General features: G+C 44.4%; 1 protein-coding gene across 1 annotated transcript in view; it reads right to left on the bottom strand.

Moving 5' to 3' along the window:
* Window positions 1-23911, bottom strand: part of LOC146179782 (uncharacterized) — an 80891-nt gene that overhangs the window by 19090 nt on the left and 37890 nt on the right. Inside the window, exons 19-26 of the mRNA XM_084579342.1 lie at window positions 21574-21734; window positions 17968-18118; window positions 14462-14593; window positions 13489-13689; window positions 8543-8728; window positions 5171-5302; window positions 2740-2937; window positions 153-266 (exon numbers count right to left, since the gene is read on the bottom strand). Coding sequence (XP_084435468.1) covers window positions 153-266; window positions 2740-2937; window positions 5171-5302; window positions 8543-8728; window positions 13489-13689; window positions 14462-14593; window positions 17968-18118; window positions 21574-21734 — 1275 coding nt within the window. The remainder of the gene's footprint in view (window positions 1-152; window positions 267-2739; window positions 2938-5170; window positions 5303-8542; window positions 8729-13488; window positions 13690-14461; window positions 14594-17967; window positions 18119-21573; window positions 21735-23911) is intronic.

The following is a 23911-nucleotide window of genomic DNA, read 5'->3' as shown; positions in this document are numbered from 1 at the left end:
CTGCTCAGAAATAAAATAATCTCCTTTGAGGTTGTGGCTAACTAGGTCCCCACCTGGAACACAGAGATACTGCTCAAAATGGGCATTCCACTTCCCCTGAGAGCCGTGCTTATGGAATGCTCAACAAGTAATGCAGAAAAACAGCCGCTAACCTCCAGAGCAGTGTGCAGGGCCACAGGCCCATATGGAGGGTCATCCAGTGAACCTAGGTCAAAGGTCGGTGTAGAACGGCTCAGGTAGGCATTTTGAAAGGCCTTCTGACGCAGCTGCACAAAAAGGGGACAAAAGACAATTACACCATCACCAAGGAATCGGCTATTCTAGACATTACAGCATGGCATCAATAAACATTTGTAAACAAATGCAAAATACAGTCAAACATTGATAGATTGAAAATACATATGTAATGAATTAATGGGCATACATTAATTCATTAAATTAATTAAATAATTGAACTTATTAATTCAGATATCTTTGCAACAAACCCGAAATCCTTACTTTCTATCCCAGTCACTGTGAGGTAAAAGCCAGTTGCAGAACCAAACAGTGCCACTTCCAATAGCATACCTCACCGTGCTACACAAAAGTGGCCTGTGCAGGAAGCACTGGCGCCCTTATGTAGAACAATAATGCTGCACCACGGAAGAGAGAGCATCACACATACTACCAAGCGGCTGGTGAATGTTGTCACCTCCCACACCTGTCGACACCACCAGCAAAGGAAACAGCTTGGTGTAGCTGTAGTGTAGTCATAATCATTGCGCAGCAGTATGGCTCACTCCAGTCAGCTGTCATGGAGGCGGTGAAAAACTGTGCCAGTTTTCGTTCTGATGAGTGATTTTGTATGTGACAAGGCAGTAATGCTGGGAGTCTGCCAAGATGGTGCCCAGCTTCCCATCGCTGTGTGCTGGAAATGTGCTTAGCGAGGACATCAAATTGTAATTTGGCTCGTGGCTGCAAAAACTGAGTCTTCAGAAAGACCCTCTAAAAAGAGCCCCACCTCAGTTTCTGTGCCCGAAGTGACTAAGCTGTGATGCTCTTTCATGCGTTTTTGATAAATATTTATGCTTTAAACTTTTGCTACCATTTTACCACTTTTCACCTGTTGACCATAACAAGGTACAACTCTACAACTGCAACAAAGAAACGCAGCTTTAAGGTGTAAATCGCGCTTTGTTGTACAAAACAAACTGACACCTGGTGTCACAAAATAGAGGCTTTAAAGATACACAACTCCCCATGAAGGACGACATGAGCACAAAAGTGACGTGGTCACATCAACTAGCCTGTAAAGCTTTGAAGTCGATATACACTATACTGTATCTACTCGCAAAATGAACCGCTGTTCATGGAGCATAAACTCTACTACTCAGGGTGCAGCTATATTTCACTACACAGGGACCAAATATACCTTGAGCTATATAAATCTCCACCAAAAAGTGAGACAAGTGCTGCGCCTTGTTTTTTCCAAAATCCAAAATAAACAAAAAAATATATTTAAAATATTGAAGAATGAAATGGCGGTGTTAAAGGCCCTATCACATCTACTCTTAAGCTGAAGCTTAAGTGTCACCCTAATTCAAAAACAATGTTTAATGGAGCTTTTGCTAATATAACGAGGTTCAAGGCGCGCTCAAACCTCCACAGTTTTATTTCGCGAAAAGTGGCCAGCCAATCGTGATGAGACAAAGCGAACACGCTGAAAACCAGCCATGAAGGTTCAGAATGTTGTGTTTTCTTCTTAGCACTTTAGCGTAAACCATATTATATAGCGTTATGGTTTAAATTAGTACACTCCTGTACGATGCTTGAGTGCTTGCTGGCTTTCTAAGCATACACTGGCAAAGCCAGGCATGCAGTAGAACACCGAACAAGCCCCTGCCACTAGTGCACGGCGTCTTGGCATCTGTTAGGCTCACCAAGCCTGCCGGGAGCACCACCACTGCAAGAGCTCTCATCTAAATATGAACAGGCGGTGATGTCATAAGCGTGCATCATCTTGGCACACCACCAAGGTCAGCACTGCATACAACACTGAACTGAGGAACGCGCTAAGAAAGGCTAAAGCATAAAAATGTAAATTTTCACTTAAAAAAATACTGGAATAAAGTGAATGGGTTCATTGCGCAGTAATAAGTTTCCCTGCAGCTGTTATGTTACATCAACCTTAGCATCCAATAAATATCCAACGTTAAAGGCCAAAACTAAAACAAAATGGAATCTGAGGTTTATAATGTTTCTTCCTGGCAGTTTTCTTTTCGACTTTACAATGACGGTAGAGGGTCACTGGCTCCCTGCACAGAAATGCAATGCAAAGGCAACTGTTTTGGGAAGCAAGGGATGATGGCAAAGTATAGTCACTGTCATATGCTTGTGAATGCTGGAACAGCACTGTGAACTAAGAGGATGGAAGAAAGGAAAAGAGACACCGTAATGAAAGGCCCTGCATTGGTTCTCATCATCTGAAATCCTTTAAGGTACGCTGACATTGCAACGAACAAGGCATTATCCAATATCACTCTCAACAAAATACAGCCCCTGAGGCTGGATAAAGCTGCATGAAAATCACTGCTTGTGCCTCTAGATGCTCATCATGTTGTAAAAGAAGATGGATGCGAGATGTTACGGGAGTAAATAGTTATATCTTGTCTAGCACGTGACCCTGCAGTTTTCTGCTTCAAACACTCTCCCGGCTGCTGCACCTTCCTCTCGTCTCGACAAGAAGATGGGGCCACTCACCGACTGCTCAAGGTCGTCCAAGGGTGGTCGTGTGATCTCTGGGGGCAGTGCAGTGACCTCGGTCGGCCGCACTTCGCCCGTGCGCTGCCCCTGCGGAATGGTGATGAGGCAGCGGCTGGTGCGGATGGTGATCAGGCGGCTGGACAGCACCCGCAGGTGGCGCACCGAGCTCTCCTCAGCCGGCAGCTTGCACGCCAGCTGGCAAACGACAACGCAAGTCCCACGGGAAATGAGAGAAGGTTGGTGCTACCTTTCATGCAGATAAGTGGAACCACATATGCTGTCGCCAGAATGAATGAACTGAAAGACTTTTATTGGAAATCACAGAATTGGTCAGGAGCCCACTGTCTCTCCCAATTTCAATTTCGTAGGTTTTCGACAATGGAGCACAACAATCTGGTGTAGCCATGAAGCGGAGAAATCGTAAGATCAAAGCATGCGTTAATTGCAATGCCACATTTCTCAGATCAAAACCTAAATCATATGAGGCAAGGCATATCAGGGAATAAACTTAGTTGATTTGCTCAGTTTTCACTTTTTCTGTGACTCCTCTAACTGATCTCCTCAGTAATATGCGTGCGATGAGTGCACAACGCGCGCCGGGTGGCAGGGGCTACAATCGCAGACACCGACGGGATCACACCGCGGCTACGCAGGCCAGCCCTACGCGTTCCGCCCACTGCTACCTCGACCAGCTCGGTGAGCCTGAAGGTTGAGCGCAACTTGTCGATGACGGCGAACAGCTGGGCGTCGCAGTGCGGGTGGGATTATTCCTTTTTCCTCCTCACGAGGCTTCCCGGTCTGCTCGACAGCCTCGCTTGCAGTAAGACAGCCCGCCTTATATGCCGGGAAACTACTCGAGAAATTTGCGGAGGGCGTCGAAGACTGCACTCTGTGGTAGTCACCGGCCGAAAAGTCCTCCGTCCTGTCTCCCTTGTCTTTTGTGTCGTCTTTTTGTGCGCATAAAACCTATCTAAATCTCCTCAGTAATCTGTAACGAATAAAATGATGATTGTGCTTTTTGCACATGAATTCCAATATATTGAGGAGCACAGTAAGTCTCTTGACATGCACAGTTTCGGCCATAATAATATGAAGAACGCTTTGACAATAACTTTTGTCACATGTGCTCTTAGCAAATATTGGGAAGTAGCTTATACATACGTAAACGCATGCTGCTGATGTCCTAACGTATAGAGCTAAGTAACCATCATACCTTTGCTGTGGAATGTGTGAGAAAATCTCAAACACCAGAAGTTTACTCTGGCTGCACCTGCACATTTGCAATACTTTTTGAAAGCTAATTTTCTTAACAAAATTTTTTTATGTAGCTATGAATGTTGTAGTTCAACATTTATTCCCATGAGTCGTACTCTTAGACATCCAAAAAAAGAACTAATAACTTTACTGAATTAAACAGGGCGTTATAAACAGGCATATATTTTTTTTTAAAATGCCCATTTTCTTTAAATTTTAACTGCACAATACCTACCCAAAAGAGCTGCAAATAAAATGCAGCTCTGAAATCAGTACAGAATGTTGCATACGTGTGTCAAATTTGATTCCAATTATTTCGTGAATAACATAGCCTTAAAGGCCATGTCCTCGTTAAAGCATCTTCCCGGCAATATTTTTCGCAACCTTCTTTCAGTCTTTCCCCTATTTAAGAGCATCAGGCTTTGTCCTGTCCACTGCAAAGACTTCAATGGCAACATAGCCACACACTCTACTGATGAGACAGCAGAATGACCTACAAAGACAAAAAAAAAAAAAAACAGCTAGCATACGCAATAACCTTCTTAAGCAATCAGCGTGGGCAGTCATTAAAAAATGTTGTTTACTGGTTTCAACTCCATGCAAAAATAAGTGTGCATGGTCTCGATCCCACCAAGACTAAGCAGCCACAGCAGCCTCTCTCGCTTACTGCATTAACCAAGCCGCAGTTTAAATTGCAACTTTTTGACCCGAGTTTTCATGAAACTAGTGCAAAGAAGCTGCTGCGTTTCACTTCTGTATTGCTGACCTAATCTTTATTATGTTTCTCTGCCGGCCGTATCAATGTGGGGAGCACAAGTGTTCTTTCATCCCTCCGTTCTCTAGTGTTTCCGTCTGACTTCTCTTCCGGTCACTTCGATTAAGGGCGCCAAAGTGTGTTCTTATCTCTTTATTTTATTATGTTTGTCCCCCAGCCATTTCAATGAAGGGTGCCAAAGCCACTTTTTATCTCTCTGTTCTCTTATCTTTATCTCCGGGCTTTGAACAGAGCTGGGCTACATGACAGCTCGGGGTGTGCTCATTAAGATGGCTCACAGCATAAATAGAGATCAACTGAGACGAGGGGCCGCTTAGAGCTCTCCAACTGTATGCACGTGTTAGATCAATGTACGCAGACTCAATTTTGGCAAAGGCAAGCCATACAAAAGCTGCCCACCTGTCCGCCCTCATTCTGGCCCCAGGCCCAGAGCTTGCCCTGGCTGTCCAGGGCCAAGCTGAAGTCCCGGCCACACGACACCTGCACCACCTTGCTCCGCTGGCTCAGGTGGGACACCAGCTGCGGGTTTTTCTGCACACATCAATCAATAAATAAATCTATTGATCAATCAATCGATCAATCGATCAATCAATCAATCAATCAGCAATTGAGCAGCAGCTAAATTTCTTGGCCAGAGGATAATCCTGAGAATTCACGCGAGACCTGGACCATCACAATAAGAGCTGCACACTTATCATCATCATTATCTATTTACCCTTACAGGCCCCGAGGGGCATGACATAAGGAGGAGGGGACAAACAGTAATCACAAGCCACAAAAAATTTGTTAACAGCACAATTTACAGACACATAAAGATGCAGCTGTCAACACAATAAAGACACATGAAAAAAATACAAGCGGAAGTAGTTAAACAAAAGAAAAAGGGGCCTTCAGCAGGAATTGTTAGGGCAATGAATCAATCAACAACTGTTTAAATTTTAAGGAACTAGGTTCATTCACAACATTGTCTGAATCCACTCCTCTTTGGCATTTGGCAGAAACTAGGAATTTAATGTGTTAGTTGAACCGTGAATGCGCTGAACACTTTGGCGATTAAACATCATGATGATCTTAAGGGGGGCTAATTCTGCCCCCTTAGGCTTTCACACAGTTAAAGAAAACTGTAATTGTGAAATAGACAGAGTCGTGCTACTTTACGACACTTCCGAACTAACTGACCCATCACAATGGACTCGTGTGCAATGCAAAACAAGCTGCAGAAGCGTCATTTGCCACAGCGTTCCCACAAGAATTTAACTTTCAAGGTTAAAATCTAGCAATGCTCCTACATGGGAAAGTGTAAAAGATGGTGCTTCATCCCTGCAGCCGCAATATGAACTAGGAGGCCTTTATGTTCTATAACAAGAAATATGAGACCATTTGTTCTATAACAAGAAATATGAGAGCATTTGAGTTCTCAGCTGCACTTCTTGTGTGTCAGTTTTGTTTCTGCATTCATCAGTGCATCACCGATCGGTGCTTGTGATAGGACACCAAATTTTACAGGTGGCCCAAGGGGCCATTTGTTCATCTGAGTACTGTGGGTGGTGTTCTGTGATTAGTCCTTCATGGTCACGTGGCCTCCAAGACATCAACATTTGTCTAGGCCAATCAGGAAATTCTATCTCTGAAGGGCTTCTGCGTGAATCGTACTTTTACAGGCGGGCCAAAGAGGCCATTTTAAGAATTGACTCCTGGAGGTGGCGAATGGGTCTTTGTGGTCACATGACATCATGAATTTGAACAAGCAGGAAGAGCAGCGGACTTTCGGTGTGACAGGAATTCTGATGTTACCACTAGAACGCAGAAGTGTTTTGGTATTTAACATGAACAGCACAAAAGAAGAGACCATCTTAAAGGGACACTAAAGAGAGAAAGGAAGTGGGTTTGCATCGATAGATAGCCAGTTCCTGATTACAAAAAGACCACTCTTACTGAAAACAGAGCTGTTATAAGGTAGTAAAGAAGAATAACAGAAATACAGGTATCGCCACCACAGCCAAACGGCCGAGGCTCGCAACTACAAATCACGTGACGCGCTAGGGATCCCGGAGGCTGACAAATGCGAATTACGTTGTATGTTTGAATGCGATAGTACGTTTTTTCTCAAACATGATAACACGCTTTTATCATACGTAAACGACGGCAAAAATACAACGTAAACGTTGCAAGGCAAATACAAAAATATACTTGGAGGCGCCACAGGCGCCCACTTCAGTTCTGGTTATGTTTCGACTCGGGCATTTCGTGCGCACTCGGATAGTTTGGTTGAACCTGCAGCGCCTGAATTACGAGCTTAGAGCAGCAGGTGCGCCTTGATGGTTCCCATTTGAGCATTCGGAGACACGAGCGAGCGAAATCCGCTACCGCCGACACACTCCTTCGTTCACACTTCTGCGCCAACATATCGCCACCGTTGCCGCTTCGACTGCGACCTGACCGCTTGACTGCAGCTGCGTACGCCACGAAAAGCATACATATGCTAAGTACCGAAGGAAAAACGCATTATCATTCAATTGTTCACTAAATCATGGCACATCTGACCAACATATACTGCGTCAACAAGACCTTCAACGTGCTATTTGCAGGCGTCATTAACAAAAGGGGCATACGCGCCGCTCATACCAAGGAGAGCGTTGATATATTGCGCTCGGGTAAAAAGTAAAAACTAAAAATAACGAAGCACCAGAAATACATTACAAAAGGTTAAAAAAAATCGATTTGTAAAAAAAAAAAAAAAAATGTTAAAAGCTGTAAGACTCGAACTCGCTACTGCTTGCTCCGTAACGTACGGCGCTAACCGCTCGGCTACGCCGCGCCACACGAACCTTGGAAATAGTTCTAGTTTTCATGTCATGGCCCCATTTACAATAAAGTGTTTCTGCTGCCGGTCTAAAAATTACAATTTCTTGATCATCGGCGCATGCTGCCTGCTCTCACGTCTTGCAACTAATGTTCTGGATGCCTATGCGCACTATATTGTGCACTGGATCCATTTTAACATGTGGAATTTCACAGCGCTGGCAAATGTAGTGGCGCCGGCACTTCGGTCATGTTCTGCTACCGTGGACGTAATTTTCGCTGAACACGGAGCTGTAGCACAAACCTTGAAGGAAAAAAGTGCGACGAAGCTTCAAAACTGACAAGCGCAGCAACGAGGACACTATTTTGCTGGTAACTAAATCTTATTTGTATGTAAACATTGCAGGAAGCGTTGCGATGACCGGGGGCTCGGTTTGTTGCAAGAAGGAGCTCAAAAGCTTGTGCAACATGTAAAGTATTGTGCATTACAAGCGCTCTGTTTTTTTTTTTTCTTCCTTTGTGGGCCCATCGCTCGGTAAATTACTCTCTTCATCGTTTTATTTATTTCGGCTGAGGCCGTCATTGCGAGTACGCTGTTGCCATGTTGGCCCTTGAGGGATGCGACGCCGCGGGCCGCGCCGGCTCGCTAGCTATCACGGAGTCTCCGCTTACGTCATAGTGTGCGTCACTCAACTCCAACTACGTAGTTGGAGGCCACAGTTTGAATTCGACCGGCGGGAACAAGAAAAAACCTCAACTTCTTATCGCAATATCTCAGCAATTATTCGATTTTTTGCTGCCGGATATGCGGCGACAGTGTCACCAAATGTAGTTTATTAGATTTTCATACCATCTTTGGCTGTCTTTAGTGTCCCTTTAACAAAGGAAAAACGTCACCTATTCGTAGCCAGTTTTTATGCCACTCTGCCCATGGAGGAGCTCATGGTAACTGCCGAAAAATGGACGCACCTGATCTTTGCGGTTTCCCACTCCAAGTTGGCCCTCGGTGTTGCGACCCCAGGCGTAGACCTCTCCATCACGGGTCAGCAGGAGAGCATGATTGGAACCGCAGGCCATGCTCACCAGGGGGCCACGCACCACTGACAGGTCCACCTCAGTGGGAGACAGGTGGCGCTGGTGGCCGTGCAGCAGGGACTACAAAACAGGCCAAATAATCCTTTGTTACTTTAGTCACAGCTATGTGAAACAAAAAATTTCCTACAAAATTTTGCCCTCCTCTATGCAACCACTGTACACTGCAAGATTCTCTACCTTTTCATTCTTGGGGAAACTCAGAAGCTTAAAAAAAAAAAGTCTGAGGAGTCTTTTGTGTCTTAGATTCAGTATTTTCCTGGGTGTGGTTCTCTCTGATTGGTCCTTCTTGATCACATGATATTTATGACGTCACCACTGTCTCGACCAATCAGCCGATTTCATCTCTGACGACTGTGGCGTTCTGATGCGACAAACTCTACAGCTATCTGATTATATGGAGGCGGAAATCGAACTGTCCCTTAAGGAGGCTCAAATTCAATCGATAATGGCAGGCTCTAAACGAAGGAGTCAGCTATAAAGCTATAAGCATTTAAGGTATACATACCTGCCAACTAGGGGTGTGTGAATATTCGAAATTTCAAATATGAATCAAATATGTTTGTTATTCAATTCATATTCCAAAAACTGATATTTGGAATTTCTGAATATTAAAAAATTATAGAATAAATCCTGTCCTGTATAAAACTTATATTGGATTTTTTCAGTAGGGTGTACACTTCTGTGCCATTCTTGTTTAATTTTATTTGCAAATAACATGTGAGCTCTTAAATAAACAAGACAAACAGTGCTTGCTATTCTGTAAGTTTTCATTTTTTTTTACTGCTCAGATATTTGATATTCAATACTCAAAAATTTCAGCAGTTGCACGCCCCTACTACAAACCCTCCCAAATTGCTCAGGAGGTTCCCAAATTTTGAATGAAATTTCCAATTGCACAAGCACTGCCGTATGTCTTCCTGAAAAATGCTTCCCTTGAAACCAACAGCTGCATTGTAATCACCATGAACAGCAGCACTAATGCCATCTGCCTTACTAACCAAAGCCAAATAATGCCCAACTCCAAAAATGGCTATAGCTTATTTGCTGGTACAGCATTCTCTGCATAGAAAGCTTTGCAGTGGCGAAAGCAGTGCTTTCTCCGTACGTGATGCTGGCATAGACCGCAAAGTCCCCACTGCAAAAGGACTCATTTTTGGACACTGCATGATATTTAAGATGACTTCCCCCTGTCCCCATTATAGTTGATAAAATCTCCTGGTTTTGGACATTGTCAGGTTGGCAAGTATGGGTATAATTAGTCCCAAAAAAAAGCTGAGAATAGAAGGTGTAGGTTGCGGCATGCATGGATCTAGGCTCAATAAGTGCTTTCGTCTAGTCAAGTTGGTTCATGTTAGCCGAAGCGTAAAAACTTGCCCAAAAAGTAGAGAAAGAAAGAGACGTGACGACAGGACAGAATGGAAGGGAAGTTGGGAAGTTTGCACTCTGTCCAGTCATCACGTCTCTTTCTTCCTCTACTTTCTGCGCAAGTTTATTACATTTTTGCTAATGGATCTAGGCGCATACAGAATCCAAGCACCACCCCTACACTCTTTCTCACGAGCTTTATGCAGCACTGTTAAGCAGAGCTCTCTCATCCAATCGGTCATATCACCTGCTTATCACCTCTCAAGCCACCATAAGACCGTCTACGCCCCCTCCGCAAGAACTACCGCTCATTCTCAACCTTTTTTCATCAAGTCATCCTGGGAATGGAATGATCTACCACAGGACGCCGTGCATCATATCAATGCCATCCATTTTAAGAACGCTATCAAGACCATTGTTGTTTAACTCTCATGCCCATCCCTCATGTAATGCCCCATATCAAGGGCCTTTGAGGTGTCAAATAAATAAATAAGTAGGAACACAGAAAATAGGCCCCCAAATATTTCAACTGTGAAGGTATCTTTTCAAACAAAAAGGCAATTGATAACGCAGTTTGAAAAGGTATCTTCCAGTCACTGGTCACTGGCACTCCAGTGGCTGGTGAAATCAACAAAGGCCGCACGGGCAAAGCTCTATGGCGGGCTGCTGCGATGTAATGAGGTGCCACCTGTCGACAACACATCACCTGTGGGCCGTGTGTTGAAGGCAAAGCTGTTAGCTTTAAACATTGTTTCGAGTTCAGGGCCAACTCAAGCACGGACTCCGTTATAACGAGGATGTCAAAACTCACTCAGCCTCGAGAGAGCAAATGCTCTACAGTGGACAATGCAAACGAAGGGGGCAGAGTGGTGCCACCGAGGAAACATGCCTGTGGAAGAGGTCAGGAGCTCATAAAGAAGCTAGATGATGTTGGGGAGGGCTGTTCTCACCTTCTTCCGGAGAGGACAAATTCTGACCACTTCCAATGTGGCACAGTGCTTAGAAGAGAATGGCACGCTACCAATCGTGCCCACAGTAGTAACAACGCAGAGGATGCTGAAGAAGCTTGGCTTCTAATATAAGAGGAGCACTCTCTAAATATGCTGCTGAGTGCAGTGTCGCTGCTAGTATCTTTACCAGGTAACACAAAGATGTGAGGGTAGGACTATTTTTTAGTGTGCTCAGAAGTACACTCACAGGATGACCTAAGCCAGGCATCGTAACTGCGTGTGTCATTGCTCTGATTGGCTGAATGACATGATCAAGTTAGAAGCGCTGCCAGCTAGTATGACTCTTTTCATGTGCAAAAGTGAGATTCGAATAGAACATTGTCGAACATCGTGTGCCACCACTCAGACCGTCCAAGCCGTTAAAATGATGCACGACCACATGGCCTTGCATGGGCAAATCAAACTAAGGCCAGTATAGCTTAAGATTTAACCTTTGACCTTGACCTAAACCATGAGACAAACCCGTACTTGTCCCAAGAAGCACAGTGCTGTTGGCATACCTGGGTCAAGCCTCTGCCAACTTTTCACTGACTAAACGTGGTTCAATGCTAGTCACACTCATAATCGATTGTGGATCAACAGCACTATCCAATCTACGTACAAAACTTGTCACTCCATATTGTTGAGTGGTCTTCAAAATGCAGTGACTTATCGTGCTGCAGTGTGGTAGCGAACATGGTTTTGTCGAATGTGCAGCAGAGGTCTTCCAAGCTAAGGAAAGCTAGGGTAATTACCACAAAGAATTGAATGGGGAACACCATGAAAAGTTGTTTTCACAGAATCTGCTTTCAGGCAGTGTCACAGTAATGGGCAACACACCATTGACGCTCAGTGGAAAACGATAAAGTGCCAAGCATAAGTAGCCTTTAAGAAAGATAAAGGATACACAGGTTTAGCAAAAAGTAATGCGTGGCGCAACGACATGGTGAAGGCAGAGCTCATGAACTTGTCGACAATGTATAGGCTGCATCGCTGAAGTTGCTGGTCACCTCATTATGAAAGTGCCACCCTACCATTGTGAACTTAACCAGACAAAACTTGTTTGGAACGATGTAAAGGGCTTTGTGATGAGTGCCAATCTTTACGATGTTGGGCCTTTGGTTTGCCAAGGCATTATGCCTTGACTGCTGATTAGTGGAGGAGTTGTGTGCAGCACGTTCTCAACCAGAGAAACGGGAAAACTGGGCCACGTCACGGCGGACGTTGTTTGTCAAGGACCAGCCATTGTAGTCAACCTGGAGGATGACACAAACAGCACTGCTGATTTCAGTTGTGGTGAGGACGACGTGAACAATGAAATGTGACCTCTATCATCCTTCAGTGCTGTCGCAGCGATAATAAGAATGGCAACTTTTTCCGGTGAGCTATGGCAAATGGCGCAGTGGAGGGCTGAGGCTCAACTCTTTCTGCATCAACCCTATGCTGGACCGCTGGACCCAAACATTACTGAGAACCAAAGATGCAAAAACGAAGTCACGTTGTTAGGTGCCCGACCGCTCTGCCCACATGTGGTGCAGTTACTTGGGCTAGATTTGAGCCCAATCATATTTGAGCCAAAAAATGCAATTCATGCTGAAATTAAGAACTAAAAGTAAGGAAAAAATTGAGTACTGCTCTTTTATCCCCCCCCAACAAGAAAGAAACTGGATCTAATGAGGAATTTTTAACTGATCTTTTTGCACTCTTCTAAATACTAAGACCTAGTTCTAAACTGGTCAGGAAACATCAAAGGGCAGTGATGTGAACTGAAATCTTTCCCCCCTAAAGAAGAAAAAAAAAAAAAAAAAAAAAGTGAGGAAAAGATTTTTGACAGCGTAATGAAGTGCCATAAACTTCCTGAATGAGGGTCAAGCGCAAAACTGTGATGCATTTGGTGTGGAATTATCCAAGTAGCTTTCGTTTCCCATCAGACAACCAATACTTCCTACCTCCCCTGCCCATGCAGTTGTGAAATCACAGAAGCAGCAAAAATGCGTAAAGCATAACGCTAGCTGGGTGCCCCCGTCATCATTACTCCCTGGACAAATGGCAGGAATGTGTGAACAACACAGGCAGAGCAAGGGCTGGGGCTGAGTATAGATACTCAATGTGGCAGATGCAGTCAGGCATGGTGTTGCTGCTCTCATCATGTTTGACACTATCTACTAGACACTTTCATGCCTTTGTGAGCGCAAATGTCAAGAAGGGTGGATGAGCAACATAATAGCCAAAACAGTGGACGGTGTTGCGAATCACATGCTGGGTCATCAACTGGGCAAGCAGAATCTCCTCTGTTGCTGCCTTCCAGTTTATCCTCAACAAATCAGATGCCTTCCTTTGGTGGACAACTTAAATAACCCATTCAAGTGTATTATGAGGCCCAACTCACCACCTGAGGTCCTACTCATGAGTGTCACGCTTGGCCTTTGAAAAACTCAAGTGCCCAGTTTGAAATGTTACACATACCTGGGCCATGGTGCCGGCAGAGGCAGGGTTGGCTGGGTGGCGCAGGTTGCCCCCATGTGGTCCCCCAGCGAGCGAGGAGAGCAGCTCGTTCTGGGCAACCACTGCTTGGAGGCGGGATCGGCGTGACGACTGCGCTTGCAGCCGCAAGCTCTGCGGGTTGGCGCCCCACGTTAGCAGGCGCCCCGACGACAGCAGTGCCAGCTGCAATCACAGAGAGGGGACACTCAAGGGCGGTGTGTTTACATGCTTCACATGTTTTACGGTTACAAGCACCTCAAAAGCACCATTGGTATGTTCAAAATATCAGCTGCAAAAGGCCTGTATGCTCTAAGGATTTCACTGCTACTATCACCAGGCATGTGATGAAATTGTAGTTGTTTCTGCTTGCACACAGGCTTTGCACCATAATATGTTTGCTGATATCATTCCTACTGTGAGAACTCAACAGAGCTATTTCCTCTGTGTCTCAAGCTGACAGTCAGGCTTCCATTTTAAAACATGCCTAATGCAAGTTAGTAGCTGCACTTGGATTTCCACTTTGGTTCGAGGTCAAGGAGGCTTCAGACAAATGTCAACAGAATCGATGTGTAGTGGCCTTAGCGGCACCACGCCGAGTAGTTCTGAGGCCGTTAACGTACCTAAACAGGTCAGTGCGCATGGACAGAAGCTGACTAAGACGACCCCATGCAGTACACGGCACGAGAGACTCGCAATTAAATAAACATTGGTGAATGCATGCTCTAGGCCACTCAACAAGCTGACATGCTAAATAAAGCACTGAGATTCGAAGACTAACCGCATATGTCCTCCACCACCAATTCTGCTTTTAGCTAGTAACGCAAGACTGCTGTTAAAACAGAGAAACCGTGTAATACAGATTTCCATGCTTTTTTTCCCCCTCCCCATTCACATCTAAATGAAAGCAGAGAGCCCGACCACTGCTGGCATTCCATGGGCAGGACACAAAGCTCACCACTTGGAAGAATCCCGAGCAGAGCAGCTGCACGGGCTCTCCGAGGTCCAGCCGCTGGGGACTGCTCTTCTTGGGCGTGCGACCAAGACCCAGCTGGCCAAACAGGTTGCAGCCAAATGTGAACACCACGCCCTGGAACAGAGTCCAGTCACTCACGTCCATCATGGGAGTAATTACTACAGCTGCGCAAATATCAAATTTTTTGGTGCACAATGAACATGAACAGCAAAAGTTGGGCACGAATAGACCCAAACAAGTTTTGAGTATCGTTGCAGGTAAGTTTAAACTAAAAACAAATGCTCTCCCATAATGTGCAGCGATACAAAAATACAGATAAATGAAAAATTTTGTTTCATCCCAGACGAATTAAGCAAGGGAGGGGAAATCAAGTAGGTAGTACTATTAGGTCAGGATCAAACCCACCCGCCAGTGGTTGCATTTCGATGGAGGCGAAACAAAGTGGCGTCCATGTGCGGTGCGATGTCAGTGCACTTTAAAGATACCCAGCTGGTCGAAATTACTCCGGAGCCCTCCACTACGGCACCCCTTTCCCTCTTTCCGCTTTCATTCCCACCTTCCTCCTTAACGCATGTAAATTGTGAAGGCGGTCAATGGAGAACAATTGCAGCAATGCCAGATGAAGCTCTGCCCATTGCGCTGTGGTCCCCAAGCCCCGCTTCCATGAGCACCTCGTCTCTAATCAGCATGATCGCAAACGAGTGGATCGCCTGTTTGCATCTGTCACCATCCTATCAGAAGCCAGTCGTTAACTGCATCACAACACAGTACTTTACTTCATTCTGCAACTCTTGAACATGCTGCTGTCGGTAGCCATAAGAAAATTGGTTTTATGCAAGACTTGCCATTACTGTGTGCTGGATGTAAATTCTTTGAGAAAAGGGCAAGTTAACTGACATCACAAGTGTGGGCTATTCCAACTAACTAGCACTGTTTAGATACAATGTGCCATTTGGTTCTCAGTTCACATGAACGAGAATTTTGCAATTTTAAGAGCACAAGGAGGTTCAAATACTTTGCATTACAAAGTACTGTGCACACTGAATTGGTGAGCAAAATTATCATCATCAGCTTGACTACACCATTTCGGGCCAAAGGCCTCTTCTATATCTCTTCAGATAGTCTGGCCCTGTGTAAGCTGCATCCATCTAATCTTTGCAGACTGACTAATCCCATCTGCCTACCTGACTTTCCGCTGCCCCCTGTTATGCTTGTCTTCTCTTATGTAGTCAGTTATCCTCAGTAAGATAAAAATCAGAGTGTAGATGAGCCCATGTGTCAAAATAATGGACGATATCTATAGTACTGGGCTACACAGCAACCACGGTTCTCAACAACAATAAAAAAGTATAAAATTCCTGTAAAAAAAAAAAAAAGCTGTGCCGTGTTGCAGCCGCGACTTCAATTTTGTTCACCGATGAGAAGATTTTTCACGGCTGAGCTAGCCTGGAATTCGAAAATCTATCGAGAATCACTGCCAGTTGTGTCTGTTCAAATCTTTAAAGTGGAAAAAACCCACTTCCCCAAGACAACCATTGTTTTAGAGCAGCATTTCAAGCCTTTGGAAGACCAAGCTTGTTTTTGTTCCAAAAGGGACTAAGATCAACCCTGAGACCTACCACGTGCTTATCCTGGAGTATGCCGTCATTCTCTGGGCTGAGGACAATGCAAGAAATATTGAACGGCAGCTGCAGCAAGACTGGACACCTGTACACGGAGTGGAGAAGACCCTTGAGTGGTGTGATGCGAACATTCCAGGCTTCAAGAGGAAGGAAGGTCGTTCGACCGTCCGATTCCCTCTATCTCAATATGGTGGAGCAAAAAGCATGCTCTTCAAAGCAGAAATCCATTGAGTCTTTGAAACCTGCTCTGAAAAAGGCTTGAAATGAAATAACTCCTGAAGACAACGCAGCAATTTCAAAGAACTTTCAAAACTGTCTGGAAGCCTGTATAAAAGCAACAAATGAACATTTTGAAAATGAAATGTGAACTGTTTTGGAGAATTCATTGCGGTTCTGAATAAAAAAGCGCACCTCAATTCCTTTTCTTTGTTTAGAAACTATTGTTGCTTTTTCGTGTTGCAGTATTTTTTGGTCACCCTGTAGAAAAGCCGCTTCAGTCAACCTCCTTCAGAAGTTGGAAATTTTTTTGAAGTGGAAGCACACTGTTTGGCTGTTCTTTTACGCTCTCCATCGTACCAAGACATTGATCACGCGTAGGCCTTACACAAAGCAAAAGTGTCATTAAACACGATTGTGAGGCCTACAGATGACTACGCAATCGATTTGTCCTGGCTGTAGTGCTGGCTATGAATTTGTTCATGGTTATGGAACGGTTTCTGGCTTCTGCAAGCACAAAGATGTGCTGGTGGGTTTAACTTTGGTGCCATTTAACCAAAGGCAAAAAGTAAACCGAGTTGCAATCAATGAAGAATTTTACCACTGCAGACACAAGAAACCGACCAAGTAGCTCTACTTAACTTTATTCAAGTGCAATTTTTGTTTAGAGAAGTGTCGTTTGCTTCATTCATACAAAAGGTTGTGGCCAATTAGTACATCAAGATGGCCAGATCTGGCTCTGTTGAGGGAGCGCACTTTTCTGACTATGGTCGCCACGATCAAGCTGCACTCCTGACCTGGTTATGAGGTTCAACCTACAATGCAGACCATTTTTTTTTTTTCCAGATTCCGGCAATCGATTGCAGGGTGCAGAAATTCAAACCCCAGTCCTCTTGCATGCAAATGTACCTACAAACTATTCGAAATTTCGAACACTCACGCTACCTTAGTAATTACTCCTCACCATCCACCTGAGCATGGACAAATGAAGAAAAATTTTCCCGGCTACCAATTAATTGGAACAGCAAGCAGATGAAAAGCAATGCGAGATCAATCAACAACTCCTCCAAAGGTGCAGCATGTTTAAACTTCAGCAGAGCCAATGAACTGCGATGGAGGCTGAGCTGCTCTCCTTTGCCGAGGTGGATGCTAGTGAGCATTGCTACAACAAAACTTGTTCCATTTTCGGGCACTGCTCTAAACATACAGGAATTGCTGTAGAATGCACATCATATTCTCAATGTAACTGATAATTCCCGCTGATCGTAACAAGGCTTTATGAGCTCATCCGGGTCAATCTGTAACTATAATGGCAGTAGTACATTTTACACTGCCAAAGGCTGTGGTCATGACATAAGCTAGGCAGAATCTAGGTTAGCTTCCCCTTGTGGTATGCAGAAAACTTAACGTAATTGGTTGTGTGATTATATCTGCTGCACCTCCATGTAACTCGTACAAGAATATTTTTATATATGTACCAGCATCATTTAAAGGGATGAGATCTTGCTCTGCAGGATGACTACTTCCACTAAACCTACCGGATTGTTCTTTGAAAACACTTTCATTAGCTAGTGAACACATTTTTGCAAGCCTCTGTGATTTTGCTGTCCTTTATGTGCATGTGTATTCTGAGCCGGAACTTGTGCTCACCTCAGCAGTCAGTGCCACTGAGTGGCCACAGCCCCCGTAGGCATCGACAACCTTGTGATCGGCCAGCCTGTCCACTTGGCGAGGCAGCCGCTCGTCCGCACAGCTCCCGTGGCCGAGCTGACCGTGCACGCCCCAGCCCCAGGTGAACAAGCTGCACGGGGCAGAGCATGCTCATTCTAAATCAAGGAAAGACAGATTAAGCCAAATACTAAACATCCCTCAATACGTATCAAATATGCTTGAAATGTGACTTGCAATTATAGAAGCGAAAAGCTGTGATGGAATGGTGGTAATTATAGCTTGGTTAAGGCACCTTGTCTCCCACAATTTCTTCAGAAAAAAAAAAAAATTGTTCACACTGTTCGCAGAATCGTGCATTAGCGGCCACGTTAATCTCCTTTCTGAAATCGGTACTAGAAACGATAATGTTGGGAGCGGGATTAATTTAATCGTGTGAAATCTCATCAAAAGCGGAATCTAGTAATGAAAGAAGTTCTGCTGATGACATGAAATGCTTACAACAAAGAAGGACTCATATTTGCTTCCCCAATCGCTCAAGCTAGTTAGCATGTCAGCCACTGCCTGAGCGCTGGCTATGTAATTTGCCGTGCATGTTTGTTCTTGTCTGTTGCAAACTAGCACTTTCTAAAGCTAAACATGTCAAGCACTGCGACTGTGGCAGCTATGCATCGGCACACTTTTGGGGGACGAGTCAAGATACTGGCCCTTATCGAAATGGCTATTAACCCTTTGACTGTTTCTGCTATACGAGTACTGCGGCCGCATTCTGTCCCGCGGCGTTTTTGCCATATGGATACTGCGCTAAACCCATTGCGTTTCAAAAAATTCGACACTGGTAGTGAGTTTTTTTCTTCTGAATATTCGACAGTCAAAGGGTACATATCCACAAGTGTAAGGCAAGTTTTTTCCTTCAAATAATTTCCTTAGGAAAGCAGCTTGTGTTACATTTGGAACCAAACAAAGAATACAATGCGACAATCCTCTGTTCTATGAGAAAGCCACAGGGAGCTGACCAACTAGGCTTACGAGAAAAAAAGAAAAAGCCAACTTCTTATATCCGCTTCAGTACAAAGGGCCACACACATCAACATATAGAGGACACTACCCAAAGAATACTGCAGATTCTTTGTTCCTGGTGCTAAAATTTAAAATTTCACACTGAAGAAAATTACAGGCCTCAAGCATTAGAAACTCTATGTAGCCTAGCATAAAGATCAGCTAATTGATTTGTTAGATACAGAATTAGCAGGAGGAAACGGTATAAAAAGAACACAAAGTCTGAATCTTTTGTCCCCATTTTTTTTTTCTTTCAAATAAGCTTCATAAGTGGAGATGAGTACTAGTACATGTCGAACCAGGCTTCCATGTACCAGCTTGAAAACATGCTTGCTGCAAAATTTGTCCTGAAGCTTGCTGTTATTCTTAAATTCAAATTACCCGTCTTATGAGTGGTGGCCATGTTCGAAGACTAGATTAAGGTGCACGGCAACAAAACCTTCCTGGAGATCAAAGCATACACTCCACATGAATACCGTACAATACTGTGCTACATGTGCTCATTGTCTGCATCAGAAATAAAAATTAACGTTATGCCGCAGATTGGTTCTCGTGGTTATGAGGCACATGTGTACACGGTAGCCAGTTTTCCTAGCATGATTTCTCCACCATCCTTCAACAGGTCTGTATTTACCTCATCCTCTGCCGCTGCCTTTCCCCTTTCGATGCTTCTCATGCTTTCTTCACTTTGCTCTTCGTTACTGGTGGAACACCTAATTGCCCTGCGCTGCTACCAGTCTCATTACCACCTTGATTACTTACGCTGCTGTGTACGAGCGGTGTTCAAAAAGTAAGTGCCTCCAATTTCCAATTGTATTTCACTGTTTATCTAAATTTCACAACGTTTAGATAGTATTACAGCTATACACATCTGCAGCACCTGCAATGATTTGCAATGAAATCTTGGCAAGCCTTTATGCCGCCAAGGAAGAAGGGCATGCGTGCCCTATCTGTAGTAGCCTCTGTCCTTCGTGGCACCAGTACAGGCGACAATGCCCATCCTTCAGCAGCTTGAAAACAAAAGAAGTGAATGCTTAAATGTGGCTGCACCGCACTCCTTGCAGTTCTGCCTAAACACTGTGATTTTCATTTCTAAGAATGGCGCACCACGAGGATGCGGCTGCACCCAAAGGGGAAAAACCTACCACAGGGGGGTGGCCCCTGTTCACCAGTGGAGTAAAGCCAGACAAGGTAACCAAGAATGCAAGTAAAATTAAAAATACAGGTCAAGCAGACAGGTGGCTGTACTCTTCATGAATTCAATAAATTTTGATTACACAGTGTTACAGAAAAAAAAAAAGAAAAAAAAACAAGACACACTACTTTTTGAGCCCCCCTCCTAGATCAGAGTAGAACTTGGCTGCTTTCACTACCTTATCCACACTGATAATAGCATAGCTTGCTATGTCCCTTGGCACATTTAGTTTCCTCTTAAAAACTTTCAGGCTACCACCTTTCTTTAGAGCATGCTCAATTTTTTTCCATATTATACTTATGCCAAATACCTTACACTTATTGATTACCTTTTACAGCTTTGCTAGTTCTATCCTGTCCGTTAGATTCAAGGCTTTCGTGCTTCAGAATTTTTAATCAGCTCTTTCATCTCCTTGGATAGTTTATCGGTACACTGACTGCCTAGGTATGGTTTGTTTTGTGGGGTTTAACGTCCCAAAGTGACTCAGGCTATGAGAGATGCCGTAGTGAAGGGCTCCAGAAATTTCGACCCACTGGGGTTCTTTAACGTGCACTGACATCGCACAGCATACGGGCACCTGGCTTTACGCCTTCATTGAAAAGCGGCCGCCAAGGCTGGGATTCGATCCCGCATCCTTCGCAACAGTAGTTGAGAGCCCTAACCACTGCGCCGGCCCAGCGGGGTTATGTTAAGCTATCCTAGCAGCTATTGCTACTGTGCACTCAGTATGGTTTCCGCGAAATTATCGTTCACTGGCTCTACACTAAAGTCGTCTTCTACGGCTAAAGCCAAGTATCTGTTCTGCAACGAGATCCTGAATTCCTCTATTTTCCCTCTTACCACTGATTTGTAAAGGGGTTTCTTCCTTAAACGGGTTAAACGGGTTAAAATCCAGACTAATTTGAGACCTTTTCATCCAGTGGTTACCCCACTGCACCTTTCTAATGACTTGCACATCTTGCACAAGGCCAGGGTTGGAGGACAAGATGAAATAATTCCATGTTTACTTTCCCTATTCGAGCTTTCCCAAGTCCACGTCCTGTAATCTTATTCGCAGCCTATGCCCTCCACTGGTTACGAGAAACGCAAAGGTACAAAACTGCCTCAATCTGTATGGACATCACCAGAACCATGCTGTGAGGGAAAAAAAGAAAGGAAAAAACTGAAATGCTGACCCCCACTGACTTCTTTCTTTGTCCCTTTACAGCAGCAGCTTAAAACAGTGCGCTTGCAGATGCAAACCAGAAAAAAATAAACTACACTGAGCATAATGGTGGCCTATAATGTCCTTTCTTTTCCTCAAAAGCAGCCTTCTCACAGAGAGTACTACCCACCAGCCATCCCGAGTGACTGCCAGGGAGTGGTATAGTCCAGCGGTCACCCGAACCACCTCCTTGGTGCAGAGACCGCCACCCTCCACCAGGTGGGGCACCCACGTCCTCTGCACGTCACCCAGCCCCAGCTGTCCAAAGCGGGAGGAGCCACACGAGAAGACCTGCCAGGGAACACCCCACACTGTTCAATGATGCCACCAGCAGGGCACGGTGTGACTGACGACACATCTGCGATCCCTCAAAAGCTGACCACTTGAGACCACTCCACTTTTATAGCAGAAGAAAAGCAAGACATTGCATAAGTGCCAAACTCAGAAAAAATTGGCATCAAGGAATGCAAGTGTGTGATAGAGCTGAATATAGTCAAACATGAATATATCGAACCCGGGTAAATCAAATTATTGATTATATCGAACTGCCTCAGTATCCTCTTGGAAATGCTATGCGAAAGTATAGCAGTGATATTTGCATTTATCGAGCTCTTGCTAATAGAGCATTCAAAATTTGCTGCAAACCATTCAGATCTTTATTTGTTCATTTTCGACAGCCGCCGGCATGCGGTCTTATCACTGTGAATCTAGCGTGTGGATCACTTCTGTATACTTTGTTTGTTCATGCTCTTGGTCGCGAGATGCGGCATTATCATCTCCATTGTTGTGGCAGATTATTCAAGATGTATCTCGAAGGATTCCAGCCACGCACTTGTATTTCTACAATGTTCCAGGTTATGCTAGTCACTGTTCGCAGTTTTATCTAGATGTTTCTTCGCTGCTTTAAATTGAGTGCTGAAGAGTGTAACAGGCATTCTTTGTTCAACAACCAATGAGCACATTTGCTGCTATCGCCGCTGCCGAGTTGCTCAGTTCTTCTGCGGGCGCAAGTTGGCCCAATAAAGAGTTGACTTCAGTGTTATTGCAACTGTCTTTTCCTTTGTGCCTGCGGCCTTGTCACTACCATGTGACAATATCAAAGCACGCGAGTCCTTGCAAAGGACGCTTCTCCTAATGGTGCTCTCGCATTAATTTGCACCCATGAAACCGGATCGGACGAACGTCCTTGGACACCTGCTGGTAGAGCTAACAATGTAAAACCGCTTGACGAGGTGAACTCGCGCGTCCGCTTGAAAGTGGCCTTCAGTTCAGCATGCTTGTTATGAAGACGACACTGTTATAATGCAGAGAAACCAGCGTTTGGTGTATCAGTCACCCTCACTTTATACTTTTTCTCAGCTTGTGCATACATCTCAATGTTTCTCCCAGGGTACTGAAATCTATACCAGCGCATTAGTTCAAGCCACGCCTGCTTTGAAAAATAATAATATCCACTTTTATACCTTTATTTCCATCAATGTGATGAGGGAGGTTAAAGAAAGGCTTGAGTGGTTCATGCCTCCCACAAAGTAACATACACAGCTACAATGATTAAAGCAAAGAGTTTAGCAAATTTCTCCACTGTGCAAACACTAAACATATTTACTAAGCAGAACCCTGCTCTAGTAAGCTAGTAAGCTACGATATAATAAGTACTCAGATATATATTAAGCGAAAATGAAGTCCCAGTTTGTAAAAGAGAGCTAGAGTTCAGTGAGAAGTAGGTACAGGAAGAAATGTCCATACATTCTCAGCAGTATCCTTATGCTGGGGCTCAGCCTCCACCTCCAATTTGATTTGAGCTGTCTGCATTGGAGCTCCCCATTTCCATAAAATTGGCTAATATTATAACATTGTAGTAGGCTGCTTTACTTTGATGGCACCCACAAAACACGAAAACAGGCAAAGATTATAGATGTTAGGCACAATTCGGAGTTTTCATACAAAAGCAATTTTCATAATAAAAGCAGGCTGGCACAGGTACCATCACTAAGTGCAACTTGCCAGCAAGAAATTTGAAAAAGGGCATAGAGTGATACAGCATTTTTCACAGACAACAAAAACAAAAAAAAAAAAGGAACCTTTGCAAGCCCTCCCTACTGAAAATATGCTTCTGGCATCACTAGAGATGCCACCAGATCATCTTAATCACTGCACATGTATAGAAGCTTAAAAGTTTCACTCTCACTTGTTGATATGAGGCCAAGGGCTAATGAAGAAGTAAGACAATACAAATTTGCCACAAAAAACAATGACAGCTTAGTCAACAACTGTTAAAAACGACACTGTGGCGTGGTTAGTCCTCAGGTCAGGGAACGCATGCTGCAACTACAAAACAAACGCAAAAGTTTAAACTCTGTGTCAATGCAAGCACCCAAGTCCATGCACACTTGTCTGTATGTCTGCATTAGCCTCATGTATAAATGAAATGGTTGTCTCGATCTGATTTCAATCAGTGATGAAGCCCC

This window comes from Amblyomma maculatum, chromosome 9 (assembly GCF_055883805.1).
Source record: "Amblyomma maculatum isolate TAMU_Amacu chromosome 9, ASM5588380v1, whole genome shotgun sequence".
NCBI lineage: Eukaryota > Metazoa > Arthropoda > Arachnida > Ixodida > Ixodidae > Amblyomma > Amblyomma maculatum.
The sequence above is the reverse complement of the archived record's forward strand: the minus strand, read 5'-3'. Positions and strand labels throughout refer to the sequence as shown.